At 43.1% G+C, this 22500-nt stretch overlaps 1 protein-coding gene across 2 annotated transcripts in view; it reads right to left on the bottom strand.

Annotated features, from left to right (window-relative positions):
• The window catches only part of PPARGC1A (PPARG coactivator 1 alpha), a 1315783-nt gene extending 1296349 nt beyond the window's left edge, over positions 1 to 19434 (bottom strand). Inside the window, exon 1 of one of the 2 annotated variants that reach the window (XM_083161395.1) lies at positions 19197 to 19434. In XM_083161395.1, coding sequence (XP_083017521.1) covers positions 19197 to 19265 — 69 coding nt within the window. In that variant the 5' untranslated portion in view covers positions 19266 to 19434. The remainder of the gene's footprint in view (positions 1 to 19196) is intronic. The other variant, XM_083161397.1, reaches the window with a different exon arrangement.
• Between the last annotated feature and the right edge of the window lie 3066 nt (positions 19435 to 22500).

Below are 22500 nucleotides of genomic sequence, written 5' to 3'. Positions count from 1 at the left end.
ACATGATATGTAGCTGGCACTACTGGGGACATGATATGTAGCTGGCACTACTGGGGACATCTGTAACTGGCACTACTGGGGACATGATATGTAACTGGCACTACTGGGGACATCTGTAACTGGCACTACTGGGGAAATGATATGTAACTGGCACTACTGGGGACATGATATGTAGCTGGCACTACTGGGGACATCTGTAACTGTCACTACTGGGGACATTATATGTAACTGGCACTACTGGGGACATCTGTAACCTGCACTACTGGGGAAATTATATGTAACTGGCACTACTGGGGACATGATATGTAGCTGGCACTACTGGGGACATCTGTAACTGGCACTACTGAGGACATGATATGTAACTGGCACTACTAGGGACATGATATGTAACTGGCACTACTGAGGACATGATATGTAACTGGCACTACCGGGGACATCTGTAACCTGCACTACTGGGGAAATTATATGTAACTGGCACTACTGGGGACATGATATGTAGCTGGCACTACTGGGGACATCTGTAACTGGCACTACTGAGGACATGATATGTAACTGGCACTACTGGGGAAATTATATGTAACTGGCACTACTGAGGACATGATATGTAACTGGCACTACCGGGGACATCTGTAACTTGCACTACTGGGGAAATTATATGTAAATGACACTACTGGGGACATCTGTAACCTGCACTACTGGGGAAATGATATGTAACTGGCACTACTGGGGACATCTGTAACCGACACTACTGGGATAATGATATGTAACTGGCACTACTGGGGACATCTGTAACCAGCACTACTGGAGAAATTATATGTAACTGCCACTACTTAGGAAATTATATGTAACTGGCACTACTGGGGATATCTGTAACTGGCACTACTGGGGACATGATATGTAACTGGCACTACTGGGGATATGATATGTAACTGGCACTATATATGTGCAAGAAAATAATTGCTTGGCATTCAAATTCAGCATCTGAGATAGTACACAAACTTTTATGTTTTAAAACCTTGTCTCATGCACAAATAAAATATATTTGTGTTTATTTCATGTGTTTGATGTGTTAAATGCAAGATACAGCATTGAAAAATAAAAATATTCCAAAATACGGAATAAACCATTATCCAAAATGCTTCTGGTCCCGAGCATTTTGGATAAGGGATACTCAACCTGTATAAGTACTTGAGCCCTGATAAGCCGCTTTCCCAATGAATGCTAAAACCTGCAATAACCACAATGATCACAGCAACAAAGGACTACCGGGGATATTTACTATAATGCAGGTTTTTCGAAGTGGAGATATTGCCCATAACAACCAATGAGATTCCAGCTATTATCTTCTAGACCAGTAATTCTCAACCTCGGTCCTCAAGTACCCCCAACAGTGCATGTTCTCCAGGTCACCCGGCAGGTGCACAGGTGCACTCATTATTCACTGACACATTTTAAAAGATCACAGGTGGAGCTAATTATTTCACCTGTGATTCTGTGTGGAGACCTGCAAAACATGCACTGTTAGGGGTCTTTGAGGACAGAGGTTGAGAACCATTGTTCTAGACTGCTAGATTAAAAAAAAAGTCTCATTGGTTGCTATGGGCAACATCACTTCTGAGAAACTGCACTTTAGTAAATATAACCCTACATTGGAGTCTTGGTAAATCGGAGAACACCGCCATTCCCATACAGAGCTGCCATATACAGACATTACTGTCTCACTAATGGCATTGCTAGAAATCCCTGAGACAGGTCCAACATCTCTGGATCCCTTAACTCACTTATTTTGGGCCAGATGTATCAAGCTTCAAAAAGTGATAAAATGGAGAGTGATAAACAAGCAGCCAATCAGCTCCTACCTGTCATTTTTAAAACCCAGCCTGTGAATCTGGTTGGTTGATCTGGCCAACACCTCCACTTTAGTAAAGATATCCTGGGGACCAGATGTCCCTGGGGACCAGATGTATCAAGCCCCAGGGATATCTTTACTAAAGTGGAGGTGTTGGCCAGATCAACCAACCAGATTCGAGCTACTATCTTTTAGAATCGGATAGATAGAAAAATTATAAGTAGAAATCTGATTGGTTGACATGGGCATCACCTTCCCGCTTTAAAAAAATATACCTCTTACATTTCAATACTGACCGCTATTTAATAGTGGGGATGTTTGAAGAAAACATTCACACCTGGCATATCATCCATCTGAAACAGTAATGATGACATGTGTTCACTGGCAACTGGATTTTATTGAACAATAAAGAAGAAAGTAGAAAACCAATGAACAATGTTCAATAATAGCATCCAAGTCATTATTCTCTTTCTTCATTCCCTTCAGATGCAGCTAATGTTGACGCAGCTGCGTCAACATTTGTGTTGGCTGGTTTGTCGGCCGTTAGGACCAGAGTTAGTGCGTGTAAAATGCACAGGAAAGCGTTCTCTGCACCAAGGGTTTTGTGTCATATAAACTCCTGCAGGTAGGAGTCAAGGTATTGACGCGCAGTGCCCCTCTGGTGTTATGAAACATTCACCTGTCTCACAGGATATGCCGCCAAAGAGCAACTGCTGAGGTAGGACATGTCCAACATGATTCTTGCGCTGGATAAATAGACTTTAGTTCACCTCTACAATTTTTCCGGGTCCTTCAATCCGGCGTTGGGGCTGGGCACATGAAATCAAGGGTGCAGGCCTCACGCATCAAATTGTTATACAAAATGGTGGTTTTGTTTGATAAGTTCAGGTGCCGCTTACAAAATGATATGCTTGTAAGCTTCTCTGCCCATGAAAAAATAAAACGCAGAAGGGTCAGAAACATGATGCGACAGCCGTGAAACCAATGTACCGTACGGAGACTGACCTTCTTTCTGCATGTTTTAATGTGGCAGTGCCACATACACTCCTTTTATGCTCAAACGCAATGGGTGGCCATTGAGACAGGCATAGGTGCCGATTTATGATTTTGCTGGTGGGTGCTCAAGCCAAAAATATAGGGGAGTGGCTTCATGGGGAAGGGGTGTGGCCACAAAATAAAACCAATTTATATTACGTAGTACAGTTGTCTCCAATATTCAAATTATGGTAGCAGTGCCAAATACATAAATGCCCCTACAGTGCCAAATACATAAATGCCCCACAGTGCCAAGTACATAAATACCCCCACAGTGCAAATACATAAATGCCCCCACAGTGCAAAATACATAAATGCCCCCACAATGCAGGTACATAAATGCCCCCACAGTACCTGTGCTGGCAATGAGGGAGGGGGAGTGCGGTGGGACTGGGGCAGAAGGGCTGCTGCTGAGCTTCTCAGTCAGTGTGCGCTATGTGCACAGCACGCACAGAGCACGCACAGGCTGGCCTGCCTCACATCCACCTATTACTCTGCGGATGGAATACACTCTTCCCGCCATCCCGGCATACTGTTTCCCAGGCGGCGGGTCCAGCAATGCAGGTGCTGCAGCCGCAAATTAGCAAGTTAATACAGTGGCCCTGCAGCGGGACTTGGGTCCGTGGGTGCTCATCACTTTCCATGGGTGCTCGGGCCCTTGAGCACCCACAGAATCGGCACCTATGGAGACAGGTTTACGTCTGTGGAAGCAAGTGGTGCTCTTGAAAAAATGCCACCGACTCCTCCTCCGTCTGCAGCAGGTTAAATATTGTCATTGGTTCAGCAGCCATTCCAAATTAATTTTAACAAGGAGCTTAGTCACAGTTGCTTCACCTTCACCTCTGACTAACTAAGCTGACTGCGTAAAGCTCTGCTAGCTCTGCTTCGAAGTGAACGCACACACAGTCGCTGTTGCACTATTCCACTTAATGGGGGGGACGTGCACACAGTCGCAGTCACATTCGTAGTCACAAACAGCGTTTACACTACGCTGGTGGGACACTATGCTCACTACCTAACTGCCGCCGCTGTGCTGAAAGGACGCTACGCTGAATAGGACAGTACATAAACTACTTAACGGGCGCTGTGATAATACACAAGTACCCTTCCATTTACTTAATTAGTTCTCTGTGGGTGCCTCTGGGGTACTAGAGCAAGTCCTTTAAATTGTAAGCTTGCAGCAGGGCTCTCCTATCTCCAAGTCTGTCTGTTGTTACCCAGTTTGTTTTATCACTGTCTACTATTGTAAAGTGCAATGGAATCTGCTGCACTGTATAAGAAATTGTAAATAAATAAATAAATAATAAAGTCCTGGTGATTTTAGTAATGAAAGATTTTAGGGAAAATTTCTGGAGGTGGATGGAAAAAGATTTCTAAAGAAGTTCAGTCCAGCAATTGAATAGCTAAACCCTGCAATTTCGGGAAATAGGCAGTGATTTTTATTTTTTAAACATCCCACCAGCTATTGAATCTGGTGGGAGTGTTGGGGTGTGGCGCCACAAATGCTGTGACTCCTCCCCCAGCAATAAAATGTGGAGGTACAGTGAACCTGCTTGCTGAGATTGTAATTTGTGCTTAGCTGAGTGTGTAAAGATATCACTCCTGACGGCCATTAGTCATCTCACCAGAGCACAGTTATTTTTTTAATTCCCATTTGGATCTTCTTCCCAACATTACTCCAGGCATAAATGCATGTGCAGTAGACTGTGGTGCAAGGGTGGGGGCAACTAAACTTTCATTTTCAACAAAGTTACTAATTAAAAAGTCCATAGTTAAACTCAAAACTACTAAATATATGTTTTATATGGGAATATTTTACACTTTGAGTGTCAACATCAGAGATGAGAGATGTGCAATATACCTGCTAAAAATGCCAGCGTCGCTCACATTTGTTATATAGATTCAAATAAAAAATGTTGTGTAAAAGAAGGATATATTTCTTATATAAGGTCAAAATTTTAGGTCATTATGATGAATAAATATGTTTGCTTAGAAATTGTTACACCTATTTTGATAAATCCACTTGGCACTAAAAGGTTTAAATCCAGGGTTTTAATAAAAAATTTAGAAAAAAACTGCTGCTAAACACGACCTATATGGAATGCTGGGTCTTGTATGAGACCGATGCAGTTTGGGCTAAAAGCACAACAGTGGCCTATTCTGTACAGTATCAGTCTCTAGAATTACAGGATGCTCTGGCGAAATACATTATTCATGAGAACTAATAACACTGCATAAGTCAATGATCGTTAATATGTAGACTATCGTGTAATATACGTAGCAGTTTGTCAGCTGTGCCATCTAAACAATTTCTGTAATTAAAATTTGTCGGATTCAATGAGCCAGGTTATATTAATGTTTCTGGTTACATGTGATTAATTGCAGTTATGTTGTGAATGTATAACTAACTACTAATGTATATGTTATCAAATGTATTAATTACATTCACAAATGACACATTACAACATATATCAAAGTCTATGTCTGTGTATAACTGAAATAAACAATTGACCTTAAAACAAATAAAATATATAAAAAGTCACATAACCTTTTGGTCTCACCTTTATATATATCCTGTGTATATAATAAATTATATCACTGGGTGTATAACTGCGCAGATCAGGCATCAAGTGTTTTTTTTTTTATCTGATCCTATTGGAAAGTAATGCTCAAACTTTATTAATTTAAGTACTCTGCATTGGATTGTGGATACTCAGTAAAATAAGCTTTAAGGGGTGTCCAGTATTCCGAGTGCCGGAACCTCCCAACAGTTGTTTTAACCGGCTTCAGACAACTCGACAGTTGGTATTCAATGTTTCGAGTGTCGGAAAGTCTGTGGATCATCGAAAACCGTTTCCGACAGTACAGACTCGCCTCCATAGGGAGGCTAATCTGTAGCAGGCGGGTGTCTACCGGGATGGCAACTGTTGATGTTTCCACTGATAACAATATCAACAGAGATTGAAAACCCTTAGGGGATTCAATCCCCGCCGCTCTTTCCAACACAGGAATGAGCTACGATCACCTATTCAATGCTGTCTTTTCCGACAGCATTGAAGATGCAGATCGACAGAACTGGCCTGACTTTACAAGGAGTCGGCCTCGTTTTGCCGAGAACGGCCATGGATTGTCACGATCACAGCCGTATCTGGACAAACCATGGCCGTTTACACGGACACGCCCCTTTTCCGACGATCGGCAGACGGGACATTGAATCCCGCCTGCCCATATACAGGCATACAGAACTCAAATGGGCCAGGGTTACAGCTGTCAGGCCTGACCAACAATCATGACACGTGATTGAAAACCCCCCTGAGTGTATTTAAACTCACTTGGTAAAATGTGTGTGGCCCATGCTGCATGGGTGTTAATTACAGTAAATCTATTTTGTTTAACGATCCTTAATCATGGAAAAGGCACGGGTACACTGCACACAGCAGCCTTTGCAAGGGATGGTGACACTACAGGACCATGGAAAGTGCCCATTGTAATAAACTAACCCTTTGAGAGCCAACTTTTCTGTGTGAGATGCGCAAAATATCTACTAAAAATGCCAACGTTGCTCACATTTATTATATAAATTCAAATAAAAAGTGTATTAAAAAAAAAAGTTATATTTCCTATATAAGGAGAACATTACAGTACTTAATTCTATCTATCCCAAGAACAGTGAGAATTAAAAGACATGAATATATCTTCCCTGAGCAGAGCTATATAACAAAACTACATTATTGTAGCTATCCTGAGCACAGTGACATCACAATGGTATATATTTATTTATATCCTGAGCACAGTGACATCACAATATTATATATTTATTTATATCCCGAGCACAGTGACTTCACAATATTATATATTTACATATATCCTGAGCACAGTGACTTCACAATATTATATATTTACATATATCCTGAGCACAGTGACTTCACAATATTATATAGTTACATATATCCTGAGCACAGTGACTTCACAATATTATAATAGTTACATATATCCTGAGCACAGTGACATCACAATATTATATATTTACATATATCCTGAGCCCAGTGACATCACAAAACTAAAAGAGGTGTGCCAGCGCTGGCTGAACCAATATATAGACCAGACGGTTTCTCAATTAAAAAAAGAACAATTTAATGTTTACATATAAAAGAAATAACATAAAACAATTATATCTAAAATCAAGTATATGCAAATGAGCGGAAAATGATTTAGATGTTATAATCATATACTGTGGAGCTCCATGTATAATGGCTTTCTTGTTGAATGAAAGATATTTGAATAAAGATTATATTACCATCCGTTGTTGTCTGGTATTTTTGTGAACCAGAATGGGGTGATGATAGAGTCCCAAAAAAAGTTCCCTTGGTGGGGTTCAATTTTCTCCCTATTAGGCGTCTTCTCCTTACGCTGGATGTTAGGAATATTGCAGGTATCCCATAAGGTATTTGTAATCCAATCAAATTAGGAGAATGTGTACGTCAGTGGAAGAAGGGACATCACTTTATAGCAGATGGATAAGCGGTCATTCAGACAGCTCATCTGAGTTCACAAAAATACCAGACAACAACGGATGGTAATATACATCTTTATTCAAATATCTTTCATTCAACAAGAAAGCCATTATATATCGAGCTCCACAGTATATGATTATAACATCTAAATCATTTTCCGCTCATTTGCATATACTTGATTTTAGATATAATTGTTATTTCTTTTATATGAAAACAATAAATTGTTCTTTTTTAATTGAGAAACCGTCTGGTCTATATATTGGTTCAGCCAGCGCTGGCACACCTCTTTTTGTTTTTTCCTCTAAGTGTTTGGGCTTGACAACCCAGTGCCAGCAGCTGTTGATAGCGCACCACCCACCAAACTCTTTTTGACCTCACAAAACTGCCTGACTTTATCTGTCATGACTGCAATAACATCACTAAACTGCAGAATTATAGCTATCCTGACTAAAGAGACATTATAAAACTGCATAATTATATATATCCCCATCAAGCCTATGCAACAAACTGCATTATATATGTGGGTTCAGTGACATCACAATACAGCACAAGTAGGCCTAACTGAGCCCAGTGACACCACAAAAATGCAAAAATAAATTTCTCCTGAGCTGAGTGGAATCATAAAATTGCATAACTACATCTATTCTGAGTACATTGACATCACAATATTGCATAATTGCATATATCCTCAGAACAGTAACATCACATCATACCCTCATTTCCCCCAATTGCTGGGATGGGCACCCCATGGGCAGCTGGGCTGCACCCATGTGACCCCACCCTTGTAATCTATTCAGAATTCCCCCGCGGCTCTGCTGTGTGTGGCAACTGTGAACAAGTGCTCCCCAATCTCAAACCCTGTCCGCCGGACACTGAAAGCGGGACTGTCCTGCTGAAATCACTACTGTACCACCTAAATCAGGATATTTAGATGGAATGGCAGCAGGGAACCATGGCGTCCCTGATTACCATCTCTTATGCTATTTTGTTTTACACAAATTAATCGATGACTTTCTTGATGTCACTGGCATAAATAAACACAAACTGCCATTTACAGGTTCTATGAAACCAGTGACCTTAAGAAGGAAAGTGGTATTAGAGAAAAAAATTCTGAGTCTCCATTTACTGTTTACAAACTAACTTTAAAATACTTTATAAGGAATATTTACTTGTCCTATGACATCAATCACCCGCATTGTACCACTCAAATATATTGCTGTTCGGCATGACTGCCCTTTCAGACGCACACAAACAAAACCCTGACAACCAATATAACAGATTCAAGACTCATTTATAAACAGCAGACAGCGTACACACTGAAACTATTATTTTACCTCATGGCCAAAAATATATTGTAGTATATACAACATTTTCTCTTTGAGGTGTCACAACTGCTCCCGCCACTGCCCCCTGCAATTTCCAAGATCATCGCAAACAAAACACCCACAGGTACAGATGAACTTGTACAAAGTTGTTGATTAAGCGTAACGAGACACAAGGCTTGGCATGGCTCATTCCTATCGAACCTATGTCTTTTACCTAGAAAAGATATCCCATGATTATTTGGGATATATACAATGTACTATGTACTATGTATTTTGAACGAAGAACCACCTTACCAGATGTGGAAGAAGGGGTGCGAAAATTTGCCAAGAAATGGGAAATTTTCATTCATAGTTTGGATAATGACACACAAACATTCATCTATAAACTGTTTGAAACGACTTCATGGTTTTCATTTAGACAATTAACAATTGCCCCTTAAGGAGACTCTACTCCTCTGTCTTTTATTTTTTATGTTAATACTATATTGGCTTATATATATATATATATATATATATATATATATATATATATATATATAAAAAAAATTTGAATAAATATAGACCCTAAAGTTCTAAAAACTTTTAAAAACTCGTCTTGTCATTCCCCCAACCTCATATCTCCTTCCCACTTTTTTCCCTTTTTCTATGTTTGATGTAATCTAGAAATGATAGTTAATATTTCTCTCTGTTTCTGAAACAAAACTTAAATATATTTGTTATAGGAATAATACTTAAATATATTTGAATCTTCATTGTCAATTAATTGTACTCTTTCCTAATTTGTAATTAATGTGAAAAAAACAATAAATATGTTTCTCAAAAAAAAAAATGTACTATGTAAATCTTTCCACACAAAATTCAGTTTTTGGTTTATCATACCACTTTCAGACAGAGTAGCCCCTAAATCCAAGCTTTTACTGTGCAGTTGAGTGCCGGCTTGTTTCACAGGTCACAGCTGAACCCTCCTTTCACAGAAAAGCAAATTAAACATTTCTGCCCCGTAATTAGGTGATTAACGCAGGTATTTCCTCTGTGTGAAACGGTCAACCCAGGTCAAAATTTCCAGCTCATACCTTTACCCATGCAAAAGTACTGTTTGTTTTTTCACCTTTTCACCTCTTTCTACTATACCTAATTATTTTGGTTTTGAACCTGAATCTGATTGGTTGGTATGTGCAACATCACCTCTTATTTTTTAGAAACTTTAGTAAATTTAACCCTAAGGGGAATATTCAATTACCCGCAAACATTATTTACAGTTAATTTAGTTGCATGGGGCTATACGATTACTAATCAATTCGCCCCTATAAGCCAGCATGAGTCTCAGCTTATGAGTGATTTTGTTTCAGCCGTCTCAAACAGGTGAAGCAAAAAAAAAAAAGCCCTGTTTTTCGGTCCAAAATTGAGCTGTTTCTAGTGAAAATACACAGGTTTCACTGAACCTGTGTAATATGGGTGCCGGATGATGCTCCGACAGTGGGGATTGCGACAGTCGGTATCCCGACTGCCGGTGCTCCAACAGGGGCAATCCCAACTCACAGGGGCTATTCTCCCTTGTGGGGGTCCAAAAGTGCAGATTTTTTGGCTGGTGAAAAATTTGGCATGGATTGAATACCCCCTAGTTGTGCCATATGATCGCATCTTCAGCCACCTTAATTAGAATACATGTAAGACCTGTACGGGTGTGGTATATCGCTCCAAAAGTCGGAATTCCGACGGTCAGCAGTACGACATTGGAATCCCAAATGCCAGTACTCCGATGGGGGAGAGCAAAACAAAGCCCCCATCTGCCAACACTACAGAATACCCTGCTGCTATAGTGCACGGATCTATTCTAGGTATACCATCTGAACTTCGCACAAACTTCTGAACACTTTAATATTACATCACACTACATTTGCTGCAAACTCACTATATTGTATATCCCAATGGGAACCAATATGCTGCAGTCACCATTTCAAGGATGCTGGTAAGACGCTCACATCTCCCATGAGAGCCATATATGTACCTTGCGTTTAATGTTGTGAAAGGTACAAGATGGCATTTATTATTGGATCAAATAGAATGCTAGGTTTAATATTGCTTTAACTGATGAATCATTTTATATGTATATAAATATATATATTATAAATATATATATATATTTATATATATACCAAAAAAGGTTACACAAAGTGCCACATAAATATACTGATATTCCAGTGAGAATACCCTCTATGTTTAGCACAAAGGGTTCAAAGCAAAAGAGTCCAATTAAGTCCCAGCTGCAACCTTTTTTGTACGAAACACCTCTGGGATCCACAGAGGGAAATCTAGACAACAAAGGAAAGAAAGGTGCGCTCCATAGTGCATTAACCCCTTGAGTGGTAGGTTTTGATGGGGCAGGACAAACCTACTAGGGCAGGTTTGTCCTGCCCCAGCAAAACCCACCACAGTTGGAAGCCCCCCTCCCTCACCTCTGCTCCGCCGTTAGTACGCCGGAGCTTCCCTGCCGCCGCTGTCACCGCTGCCTTAGCCGCCGGCCGGTCACATTCAGCAGTGACGTCGGCGGAAGGCTGGGGGATGTTCGCAGCGGCTCAGGAGTACTCAGGTGCCTGAGCGTTCCCGAGTCCCCCCGAGCCGCCCCGAACATCCCTGAGCCTGCCGCCTTCGTCATTGCTACTAAAAGTATTTCGGCAGGCGGCTGGTGGAGCGGGGTTAGAAGAGCTCCGGCGTGCGATCGCCGGAGCACAGGTGATGGGAGGGTTGGGGGAATGACTGGGGGGGGGCTCTAGAGGTGCTGCGCCAGTAGTGCACACCTGGACACCACTGGCGCGCACCTATTTCATATTTCATATTTGTGGTATGCTCGCAGCTGAGCCCGGAAAATTTCCGAGCATACCACTCAAGTAAGTAAGTAAAAAAACATCCAAGGTACACCACAATAAAGCCTCGTACCAAGTAATTGAACGCTGTGGACCAAAGGCAAAGCTGCTCACAGTCCCATGTCCGGTACCACTGTATCTCCCACCGACGCGCCACCAAGCTGGATTGCTTTGCAGAGAGCAGGGGAAACAGAAGGGCAGGGAGCTCCGTCATCTCACCAGAGCGCAGTTAATTTTTTAATTCCCATTTGGATCTTCTTCCCACCATTACCCCAGGCATAAACGCTTGTGCCCTGCAGCTTCCCCTGCTCTCTGCAAAGCAATTAGTCTAATGCTGCTTTCTCATTGCCGCCCCTGCAAAATCCCGGGTTTTTGTTCCAGTGTTTTTGGCGGGTCACAGAGCATCTCAGCTCTACAGACCCCATTCATACTGCACCTTAGACCCTGGAAATTCCCGTGTCTGCCCCGTTCACACTGCTTCCCCTGGTATGCCTGCCATCAAGTTTGTGGCATCTAAGAGCAGCTTTGATTGGATGTATAAAAAGTATCTTTGATTGGCTGTTTAAAAAGCAGCTTTGAGCAATGCAATGAACTTGCTTTTTTGCATTTTGTGAGAAAAACCCGGGTCTAGCCTGTTCACACTGCCATACACTCGTGTATTACACAGGAAAAACCCTGCAAGAAACCCGTGTGTAATTTCCGGGGCATAATACCCGGGAATTTCACAAAGACCCTTTCACACTGAGACAGGACACGGGAAATTACTGCTTGCCCTGGCAAAAACCCAGGTTTTTGCGGCAGTGAGAACGGGGTATTACCCGGGTTTTTGTATCTGGAAAATGCCTGGGTTTTTGAGATTTTTCTGTCTGAAAGGGGGTATTAGCATATTTTACAGGCTCAGTGGACAGTATTATCTGAATGTTTTGAAGCAATTAAGAATTTGCCATTGATCACATTTATGTGTTATTACTGCCCTATCACTATGCGTTTCTGTGATCTCCGGCAATGAGGTGCAGCCGTAACCTGGCAGTGGTTTGGAGATTTAAATTTCTAGGGAACAGGAGAGTTCTACACTTGTTCCCTGTGATCCAAAATATAGTGTATGTCTTACCAACATTGTAGGTTCTTAACAAAGCAATAAACTCGCCATCTGGTATCCCCAGGACCACACTTTACAGTTCAACAAAACTAAACCTTAACTTAATCTTAACCAACTAACTTATCTAATAAAAAAGACATGGTCACAAAGTGCTGGCGTTTCAAAAATGAATGTCAAATTTATTTTTGACAATTAAACTATAACTATAAATGGTGGCGGCACCAAAGAATGGTCACTATAGGAAAGTGGGGGTTACAGATGACTACACATACACACCATCGCTGGTGATCAATCTCCCTGGTCATCCACCCTGGCAGGTGGTGTGGCCATCCCCCGGACAGAAGTCTGGCCCATGACAAACGATGTCAAGGGAGAGTGCACCCCACTATCTACACACACACAAGAACTTATAAGGATGACCGTTCTTTACCGCCGCCGAAGAAGAGAGAAATAGGGAAGGGTGGGTGGGGCTTCTCAGGACAGAGTGATCTCTCATTCTAGCATGTGATTTCCTTACCCTGTCTACATCCCTCCCCCTGCTCTGATAGGCCTTGTGCCCATCCTAATTAACATGTCACATGACACCTTCCAAGTGTGACCTGGGGAACCTATCAGCAGTTTATGCTCCCTCACTGCTTACTCAGCATTCGTGATTCTTGCGCTGTGGCCTCTTCCCATCCCATTCATGGGAAACTAACAAAGCAATGTGCTGTGGGCTCTTCCCATCCCATTCACGGGAAACTAATACAAAAAATCATAACATGCCCCTCCTGTGGTCCTGTGGTGTCTTGTCACATGCTTCCTCCGTACAGCCATTCACCAATCAGCAATGGTGCTGAATATACTGTACAGTATGTACCAGTGTACATGTACATAAATACTTTTATTATTGAGTAACGTACAGTAAGTAAATAATATACATCAGTTTCATTGTTTACAAAAAATAACTATTATATAGAATGACAAACTAGGCCAAAGTACAACAGATTTATCATTGCTCCTCAGTAGCTGCTTTATGCTGTAAAATCCATTCTGTTGCCCCAGTTTTGCAGCTGGATTCTGTATTTTTCTATATAAAATTAGCATTGAGCTAATCACCCATAAAGTTTGTAGTATCTTTCTCTAACACCAATAGATTCTCATTGTTGCGCATTGCAGAAATATCAAAACAAAGGATAGTAATAATAATAATAATAATATAAAATACAATGTAACAAAACTGCAAACTCAATAATAAAAAGTGAAATTAGGACTGCTCTGTTAATTTTGCCTTGTACATCAGAAGCTGTTGCATTTAACTTAATTGATAGAGAATACACTTTGTGCTTGTGCATGTCACCAGTGCTAAGCGCATTGTGTGCCACAAAAGTGGTACGCTTATTCATGTTAAACAAAATGGTGTACTTCTTGCACTGTACACAGAATGATCTAATGTTTGGTTAAAATACTGTATACCTGAAATGAGCAGTTTGGCAAACATGGACCAATGTAAATAAAATGTAAAAAAAAAAAGGCTTCTCCCGAACAGCCTGTGATGGATATCATCAGTGATAGCCTACACTGGCTGCCTACAGCAATTGCTCAGTTCCCAGGGGTGGGGGCAATACTCAGGGGTGTCACTTAACTGTATGACCCATGGGGCCTGATTCAGATTGAGTTGTAGTTTAATGATAATTCGCTAAACTACAACTGCCAAAGATAGCATGCAGGGGAGTCTTGCCCCAAATGCTGGGTCTCACCCTGAGCTTTTATTGAAGTGAAAATGCTTTGCTGCACAGTGAAGGGCTCACACATCACTGGCTGCCCAGCCTAGCTGCAAAGCCAGATGTCGTTTGGACATGCATCAGGTCACTGTGGCTGCAAGTGATGTCACACAGGCACCACTGACCCCCTTCCCCAGCAGTCCAGAAATGCCTGCGTTTTCTGGACCGTTCCCACTGTGACTACAGTCCCGGATCCAACACTGTGAAAGAAGCCAGTTGCTGCACATAATGTTACAGTGCAATACTCCTCTCGACAGAGCAGGACCTGGCCTTTTGGTGTGCCCAGGGCCAGATTAGGGGGGGGGGGGGGCACAGGTGGTCAGAACTCTAGCTAGGGACCCCTGTGGTCGGTATGTATTTTTTTTTATTCAAAATTTAAGCTTAAGGTTTTGTGCATGGGAGTGGAGTAGTGTTGCAGCTTCACCAGCATCGGGAGCCAAGGCAGAACGACTGCACAAGTGCATTGCTGGGAGTTGAACAATTCCCATGACACTTTGCACAAGAGCTCAGAGGCTTGTGTTGAGCTCTGATTGGTGAAGCTCATTACATGCTTCTCGGGCCCATGGAGAACAGCAGCAGCAGCCTCATCGTGGGAGGGTTTTAATCAGAGGCAGCGCTGAGTCTGTGACGTCTCCTACAGTTCTACAGAGTAAGGTACAGAGGGACAACACAGGCTTTGCATGGTATGTGTGTGTGTGTATATATATATATATATATATATATATATATATATATATATATATATATGAATATTTATATAAATACACATAAATATATATATATATACATATACACATACAATATTAATCCCCCCCCCCCCCCCCCCTTTCCTGCAGTTACCCATTGACCAAGTTTATACTGCCTTTACTCTGGGTTTTGACAGGGTAATATTCTCACGTGCAGTTTGCGGCCTGTAATGAACCCTGTCTAAAGTGACCCGGGCCCCCCCGAAGGCTTAATCCGGCCCTGGGTGTGACCCCTCTGTGGATGACACCCAGATGCAGGACCCAACCCCTTTGTGGTGCCACTGGCAATGCGAGTCTATGTGGATGGTAAAGTATGAAAAAGTACAAAACAATAAAAAATCATGCAAAACTCACGTTGACCTTTTCAAGGGTCAATCTTACCATGTCTACCTTTTGTTTGTGTCAGCCTTTTGTTAATGTTGACTGTGTGCATGTTGACCACTTGGTGTCAACTTATTGACCATCAACCTAGAAATTGTCTGTCAACTGTCCGGATACCCCTGACCATATATTATTCTTTATGATACTATTTCCCCCCTTTGGTATTCACTCAGCGCCAGTGACAGTATTGTACCTATTAATCGCTTTTATCGTGTCTTAAACACCTGTGACCATGCAGAGGATTGGCACTACTGATAAGTGCGCACTTACTGTATGATGGGTATAGCAGCTACAACTCTCCATACGGGCTACTATACGCACACATTTCTGTGCACATATATGGTTTAACCCAGGCATGTCCAAACTGTGGCCCTCCAGCTGTTGTGAAACTACACATCCCAGCATGCTTTGCCATAGTTTAAGTATTCCCTAATAGCAAAACTGTGGCAAGGCATGATGGGACTTGTAGTTTCACAGCAGCTGGAGGGCCATAGTTTGGACATGCCTGTTTTAACCCTAAATCAGGCCCAGACTATTTTAGTCTAGTGTCCGGAGTACAACATGCATAGTGGGACAACCACATGAAGATGGAAAGCAGTTTAAAGGTCAATAGGTCAACACCAAAAGGGGACAATGGGTATGTGTAATAAGTCAACACAGACAAAAGATAGACATGCACTAGGTCGGCGGTGGAAAAATGATGACATGGTCAAAATGGCGACAACTAATATTTTTGCCGTGAAAATGGTCAACACATAAAAATGTTGACATGCGTTTTTTTTTTCCACAAAATCAGTGATAGCCTACACTGGCTGCCTACAGCAATTGCTCAGTTCCCAGGGGTGGGGGCAATACTCGGGGGTGTCACTTAACAGTATGACCCATGGGGCCTGATTCAGATTGAGTTGTAGTTTAATGATAATTTGCTAAACTACAACTGCCAAAGATAGCATGCAGGGGAGTCTTGCCCCAAATGCTGTGTCTCACGCTGAGCTTTTATTGAAGTGAAAATGCTTCGCTGCACAGTGAAGGGCTCAGCCTACTACTGCAAAGCCAGATGTCGTTTGGACATGCATCAGGTCACTTTGGCTGCAAGTGATGTCACACAGGCACCACTGCCCCCCTTCCCCAGCAGTCCAGAAATAGCAGCGTTTTCTGGACCGTTCCCACTGTGACTACAGTCCCGGATCCAACACTGTGAAAGAAGCCAGTTGCTGCACATAATGTTACAGTGCAATACTCCTCTCGACAGAGCAGGACCTGGCCTTTTGGTGTGCCCAGGGCCAGATTAGGGGGGGGGGGGGGGGGGGGCACAGGTGGTCAGAACTCTAGCTAGGGACCCCTGTGGTCGGTATGTATTTTTTGTTTATTCAAAATTTAAGCTTAAGGATGACATGGTCAAAATGGCGACAACTAATATTTTTGCCGTGAAAATGGTCAACACATAAAAATGTTGACATGCGTTTTTTTTTTCCACAAAATGTACCACTTTTTTAAACCTTTTTTCATACTTTATCATCCACATGGACTACAACTGGGAATAGTACAGTGTGCCATGCGGAGCGAAGCGTGGTGCTAAGCCTGAAGCATGGCAAGTGATGCCAGCCATGCAAGGGTACAGGTTACACTAATAGAGGATCCATGAAGAACTGAGAAAAAATCATGTCAGACTTTTTATGTGATGACCTTATTTATGTGGACCATATTGCATGTCAACCTTTTGTCTGTGTCAACCTATTCACCTTTTGATGTGAACATATTTACTGTCTACCTAGACACAGTAGACCTTTCATTTCATACCCCATGGAGACTTGCCTATCCAGACACCAGTAAAAGGAACAGGTCAATAAGTTCTGTCTTGTGGTCATGTGATACCTGGCGCAGTACCAGCCACACGTCCACTTTCCGGGGGAACGGTAGACACGCGCACACAGATCAGCATGGAAAATGAATCAGATAACTGTACTAGGTTACACTGCTCTGTGACATCATCACAGCTTATAATTCCATCCTGTAACTCCTGCTCAAGTCTCTAGGAATCTGCAGCTACCCGTGATCTCGGTCACACAGCTCGAGCACCCATGGCAAAAAAAAACCTGTCAGACACACTTTTCCTATTAACCCTTAGAATGCGCTGTGATGTTCCAGGAAGAAGGAAAGAACAGCAGACACACGTGTTCCGTCTCCCTCCCACCATCTGCTGCTCCTTGTCCCAATTAAACTGGAACTACTTCACTTGTTCCCGAGACAGAACAGGCTGTCCATCAAATGCACAGTGACAGACAGGTACCGATTCGTTTTGCATTGACCTGCACAGATTGATATCATGTTAATAGCGTACTCTGAATATTAGTGTCTCAGAAAACTGTTCCGTGAACAGAAGGGTCACTACCAAGCAAGAGTCTGGTGCAGACGGTGGGTAGGTCTGGGTCAGCATCCCTGCCTGGCTGCTATATAGCATACAGAAAGTTGGGTCCTGATTCCAGCACTGCAAGAATGCAGCTCCTGTCCTTTACCATAATGGTTGTTCTGCCTGAGGGCAGACAGACACAGAGGTGAATGTACTTTAATGTGCTCAGAAGATGACAGAAATCCAGCTCTCTGTACTATAGACACTACAGTAAATATAGAGTTTTCACTATGTGATGGAGGATTTTACCTGCATCAAGAACCCAGTGCGCATTCAGAAAACAGCAGTCATTTTTTTTCTTACAGAAGATACCTTATGTGACTTAAAGAACCAGTGTAGCCTTATACAGAACCAGTGCAGCCTTATACAGAACCAGTGTAGCCTTATAAAGATCCAGTATAGCCTTATACAGAACCAGTGCAGCCATATATAGAACCAGTGTAGATGAATAATTACTCCCCTCAGTTGACTTTTCCTGTTCACATGAACTTATACAATTCATCACCAACAAGCCCCGGAATGAACATTAGAATGTCAGCAGTTTATTCACTTTTTATTCCATGACCCAGCCGGCACTGTGGCCCAATTCCAGCACAACCGTATGGCACTATTTGGGGTACACGTGATTGGTGTGTAGCAATTACAATCTACAGGTCTGTGGCTGTATGCTGGTTCTCGTGTACCAGTGAGAAGTATTCACACACCTGGTGCAGATTCCAAGGTTAAACCCTGCATAGTGTACAGCACCGTATACATGTCACATAAAGTAGGCAATGGGTGCAGGTCTGAATGAAAGTTCGTATTTAACCCTAGGAGTTAAAGGGGGTGATTCAGGAAAGCAGTAATGGAATCAGTTCACGATGAGGGCACCACTGATGGGAAGGCAGCCTGCATATGACGGGTCCTGAAACATTTAGAAGCTCTTCAAACATACCCAAAGTCTCACACAGTAGTGTCACATCTCTCTCACATGTGTGTGTGTGATCAGACATGTTGTACGTGTGCGTGTTCTCTAGTGGAATTGTTGAAAGTTCTGTTACTATGAAGTGACACCAGCACAAGTAAAGCAGGGTGACCTTAACTCTTTGTAAACCCAGAGTCTGTGCTTAGCTGGACAGCTTTGGCAAACAGCAGGATGCAAGGTGTGATGACAAGCAGATCACCTCTGCATGACCTTTACTAAGGAGTAAGAGCATCCAGAGTCACCTACCTGGCTGCAGGAGGTGTGATGGGAGAGGAAGGGTAGGAGAGCATCTTCTGGGAGCCCCCTGCTCGCCATCCTATGGGGATGAAACAGGCTGTGCAGAAGAGGAGGAAGGGCTGTGAGGGTGCAGGTGGTGCAGGGACTAACCAGCCGGCTTGCTGACTGTACACAGTAGGTGCTGCCTGGTCTCTCTCCCCCTGGTGTCTTGCAGCTGAGAGGTGGAGTGGTGGGAGCAGAGCCCGAGCTGCATGTGAGGGCAGGAGAGAGAGAGGAGAAGCGAGGGAGGGGCGAGCTGGAAAGCGAGCGAGAGAGAGAGAGAGAGAGAGAGGAGGTTGCTTGTGTGACAGTGGCACAGGGACACAGAGTAGGCACAGCATCAGCTAGAAGCATTTAATAAGTAAGGCCAATAGGCAATGCTCGAGCACACTTATAATCATATTTATTGATGTACTAGATTGCAGCACTAAAAGTACAATTAACAGAATGGTACTAATGGGGCATATACACGGGGCGATTTCAGCCCCATTTCTAAGCGATCGGACTAGATTGCTTAGAAATGAAGCACAGATCGCTCCGCGTGTATGCTCCAAATCACCGGAGAATCGCGGTCCCGCATGTCGCCATCGCCCGCATAGATAGACAGTGTATCCTGCTAGATCAGAGGCAATACACTGCTCAGCACAGATCGCTCAGAACACATCACGGGTGCTTTGCTTGTGTGCCACGAGCGACCTGTACTGAAGCACCTCGCTCTGTGCAGTGGCAGCATCGCCCCGTGGGTACAGGGCTTAAGATTGGTTTATACTATTACCAATAAACGCCTATCCTACATATAGCGCGAGGTAGACAATGCGCCAAAAGTAGCGATTTCTGGACTTTTATTAATTACATCGTAACCACATACACAGACGCTTATAGCGTCCTCGGATTTAGAGTTATTATGATTTTCACAAAAGGAATTGGTATAAAACTGCAAAATAAGCATAAGAATTGCCTGGTGCACAAAGTCTGTAGTGCACCAGACGGGGCTATTTGGTGTGATTTGAGGATAGCTGTATTTGGATACATCTGTGCAAGGGCGTAACTACCATAGGTGCAAGAGGTGCAGCTGCTATGGGGCCCAGAGCTGAAGGGGGCCCCTCTTTGCTGTCTAAGTAATATGTTTTACATATATTAATCACCATCAGTTGCTAAATAGGGGGCCCTTACAAACTTTTGCTATGGGGCCCACAAATATCTCGGTACGCCTCTGCATCTGTGGTACAAGTTATGGCAACACATTTGTAAACTTTCTCCCAGACAGAAAGAGAAGACGCCCCTTGCTAACTTGCGAGAGAATTGCAAATGGATCACTAATTGTTATCCACTCACAAATCCATAAATTCCCAAACCATTAAACAGTTTTTGCTGTGTGTGCAATTATGAGTAGGTCTGATGGTGCCCATACACGCTACGCTTTTTTGGTCCTATTTGATTTGATTTTGACTATACAAGTTTTTTCTTGTAGTATGCAATCCTTTCCAATTGGATTGGATGCAATTTGTACTTTGATGCGTCCGATGAGCTCAGATGCGATTTGATTTGATCAGATTTTAACCTATTTTTTTATTGCAAGTTCAAGAACTTTATTTCTGCTAATGTCCACATAATTAAATAAATAGGGGGTGGGGCACATGTGTAACTGTCTGCACCGGGAGCCACATTGCCTCTAAACATCTTGGTTTCACCCCCAAAAATTGCCAGAGATGAAGAGGGGGGAGGAATTTATTTTAATGCGAGGGGGGGGGGGGCCGACGGACATATTGTAGGCAGGATGAGCAGCCGCTGCGGCCATGCGACTCCCTTCCCCTCTCACCCCTATTGCCAGCCCGCCTCATGTTACTGCGGGAGAGCTGTGTGATTATGTACGGGGCGGCGTGCTTTCCTACCCGGGGGCCTCTCCCAGTGCTGCGGCTCACCTTACTGCCGGAAGTGCTGGGAGCTCCTTCTCCTCCGCGTGACAGCCTGGCGCGGAAGAGAAGAGGTGACTGGCAGCGGGTGGGGGCGTGCCAATAATCGCATCGCTTCGCATCGCACTATACTACAAAAGTGCATGCGATTCTATGCGATACAGTACAAAAAGGATGTGCCTGTACTTTACTATATCGGGCTCCCGGGGACGCGCATCGCGTCGGATCTGAACGAGGCAGACACTTAACACGCCGCGATTATCGTATATGCGATGCGTTTTGTACTTAAAAAGTACAAAACGCATACGATAATCGTAGCGTGTATGGGCACCATGAGGCTGCCACTAATCTGCGACTGAGACAGGCTGGGAGTGGTTATCGCTGACATCACAGACACTACTCAAAAACGCCTGTTTTTTCCTGACACACCCAGAAAATGGCAGGTTTACACCTCCAAATGCCGGCTTCCTGTCAGTCAAGCTCCGGGCACATTGCGTCTATGATCCATATGTATTTTCAGTCTCTATTTCCCCTCACGAATTCACAATGCATACAGTATGCATGCGCAATCATTCCATAATCACTCGATTTGTGAATTCTCTGATTAGCGATCCATGCTGACTTATCCGCAGTCTGGTTCTAAATTGCATGTAATGGCCAGGGAGGCACTTAAAGTACTATTTTTTTTGTTTTGTTTTTTTTTATTTTAAGGATGCATGGCCACGCCTCCCATGATTAGGCCACACCCAAGAGAAATTCCTGGGCCCGACCAGGCTCTCTACTGCCCTTATTGTCCTGACCCACCAGGCATTGTGCTGTGCGCCTCCATCACGCTACTCTCTTCTCTCCTTCTGTAGCATAGTTGCCTACCCTCCTGCATTCTGCAGGAGACTCCCTGAAATAGCAGCAATCTCCCTATCTCCCTCACTAGTCTAGCAATCTCCCTCATTTCACCTAGCCCACATTACACTGTTAAATATTTGGGGGAAAAAGGAATGAGAGACAGATACATTTACATTGAATCCTCAGCACCATTTCCCAGCAATTTACCAAGTCTAGTAGCTCTTACTAACTGCTTTGGGGCTCATCTACATTTGGATACAAATCATTTTAAAAGATTCCTCTCAGATGTAGCAGTACTCACCCACACTTCTAGGTGCTACGTTCACAATCTCTTTTCACAGTCTCTGCATATATGGAACTAGCCACACCCTTTGGGTGGAGCATGACACGCATTCTCAATGTGGAGCTGTGCAAAATTCTATTTCCAACTATAATCTCCCTGAAACTAGTTTTCAATAGTAGGCAAGTATGTTCTGTAGTGTAAGCTTTAATAACAGGGTCATCTCCCCTCTTGTCTC

Source organism: Crinia signifera, chromosome 1 (assembly GCF_055691185.1).
Source record: "Crinia signifera chromosome 1, ASM5569118v1, whole genome shotgun sequence".
Taxonomy (NCBI): Eukaryota; Metazoa; Chordata; class Amphibia; order Anura; family Myobatrachidae; genus Crinia; species Crinia signifera.
Note: the sequence above shows the minus strand (reverse complement) of the source record. Positions and strands in the feature narration are given on the sequence as shown.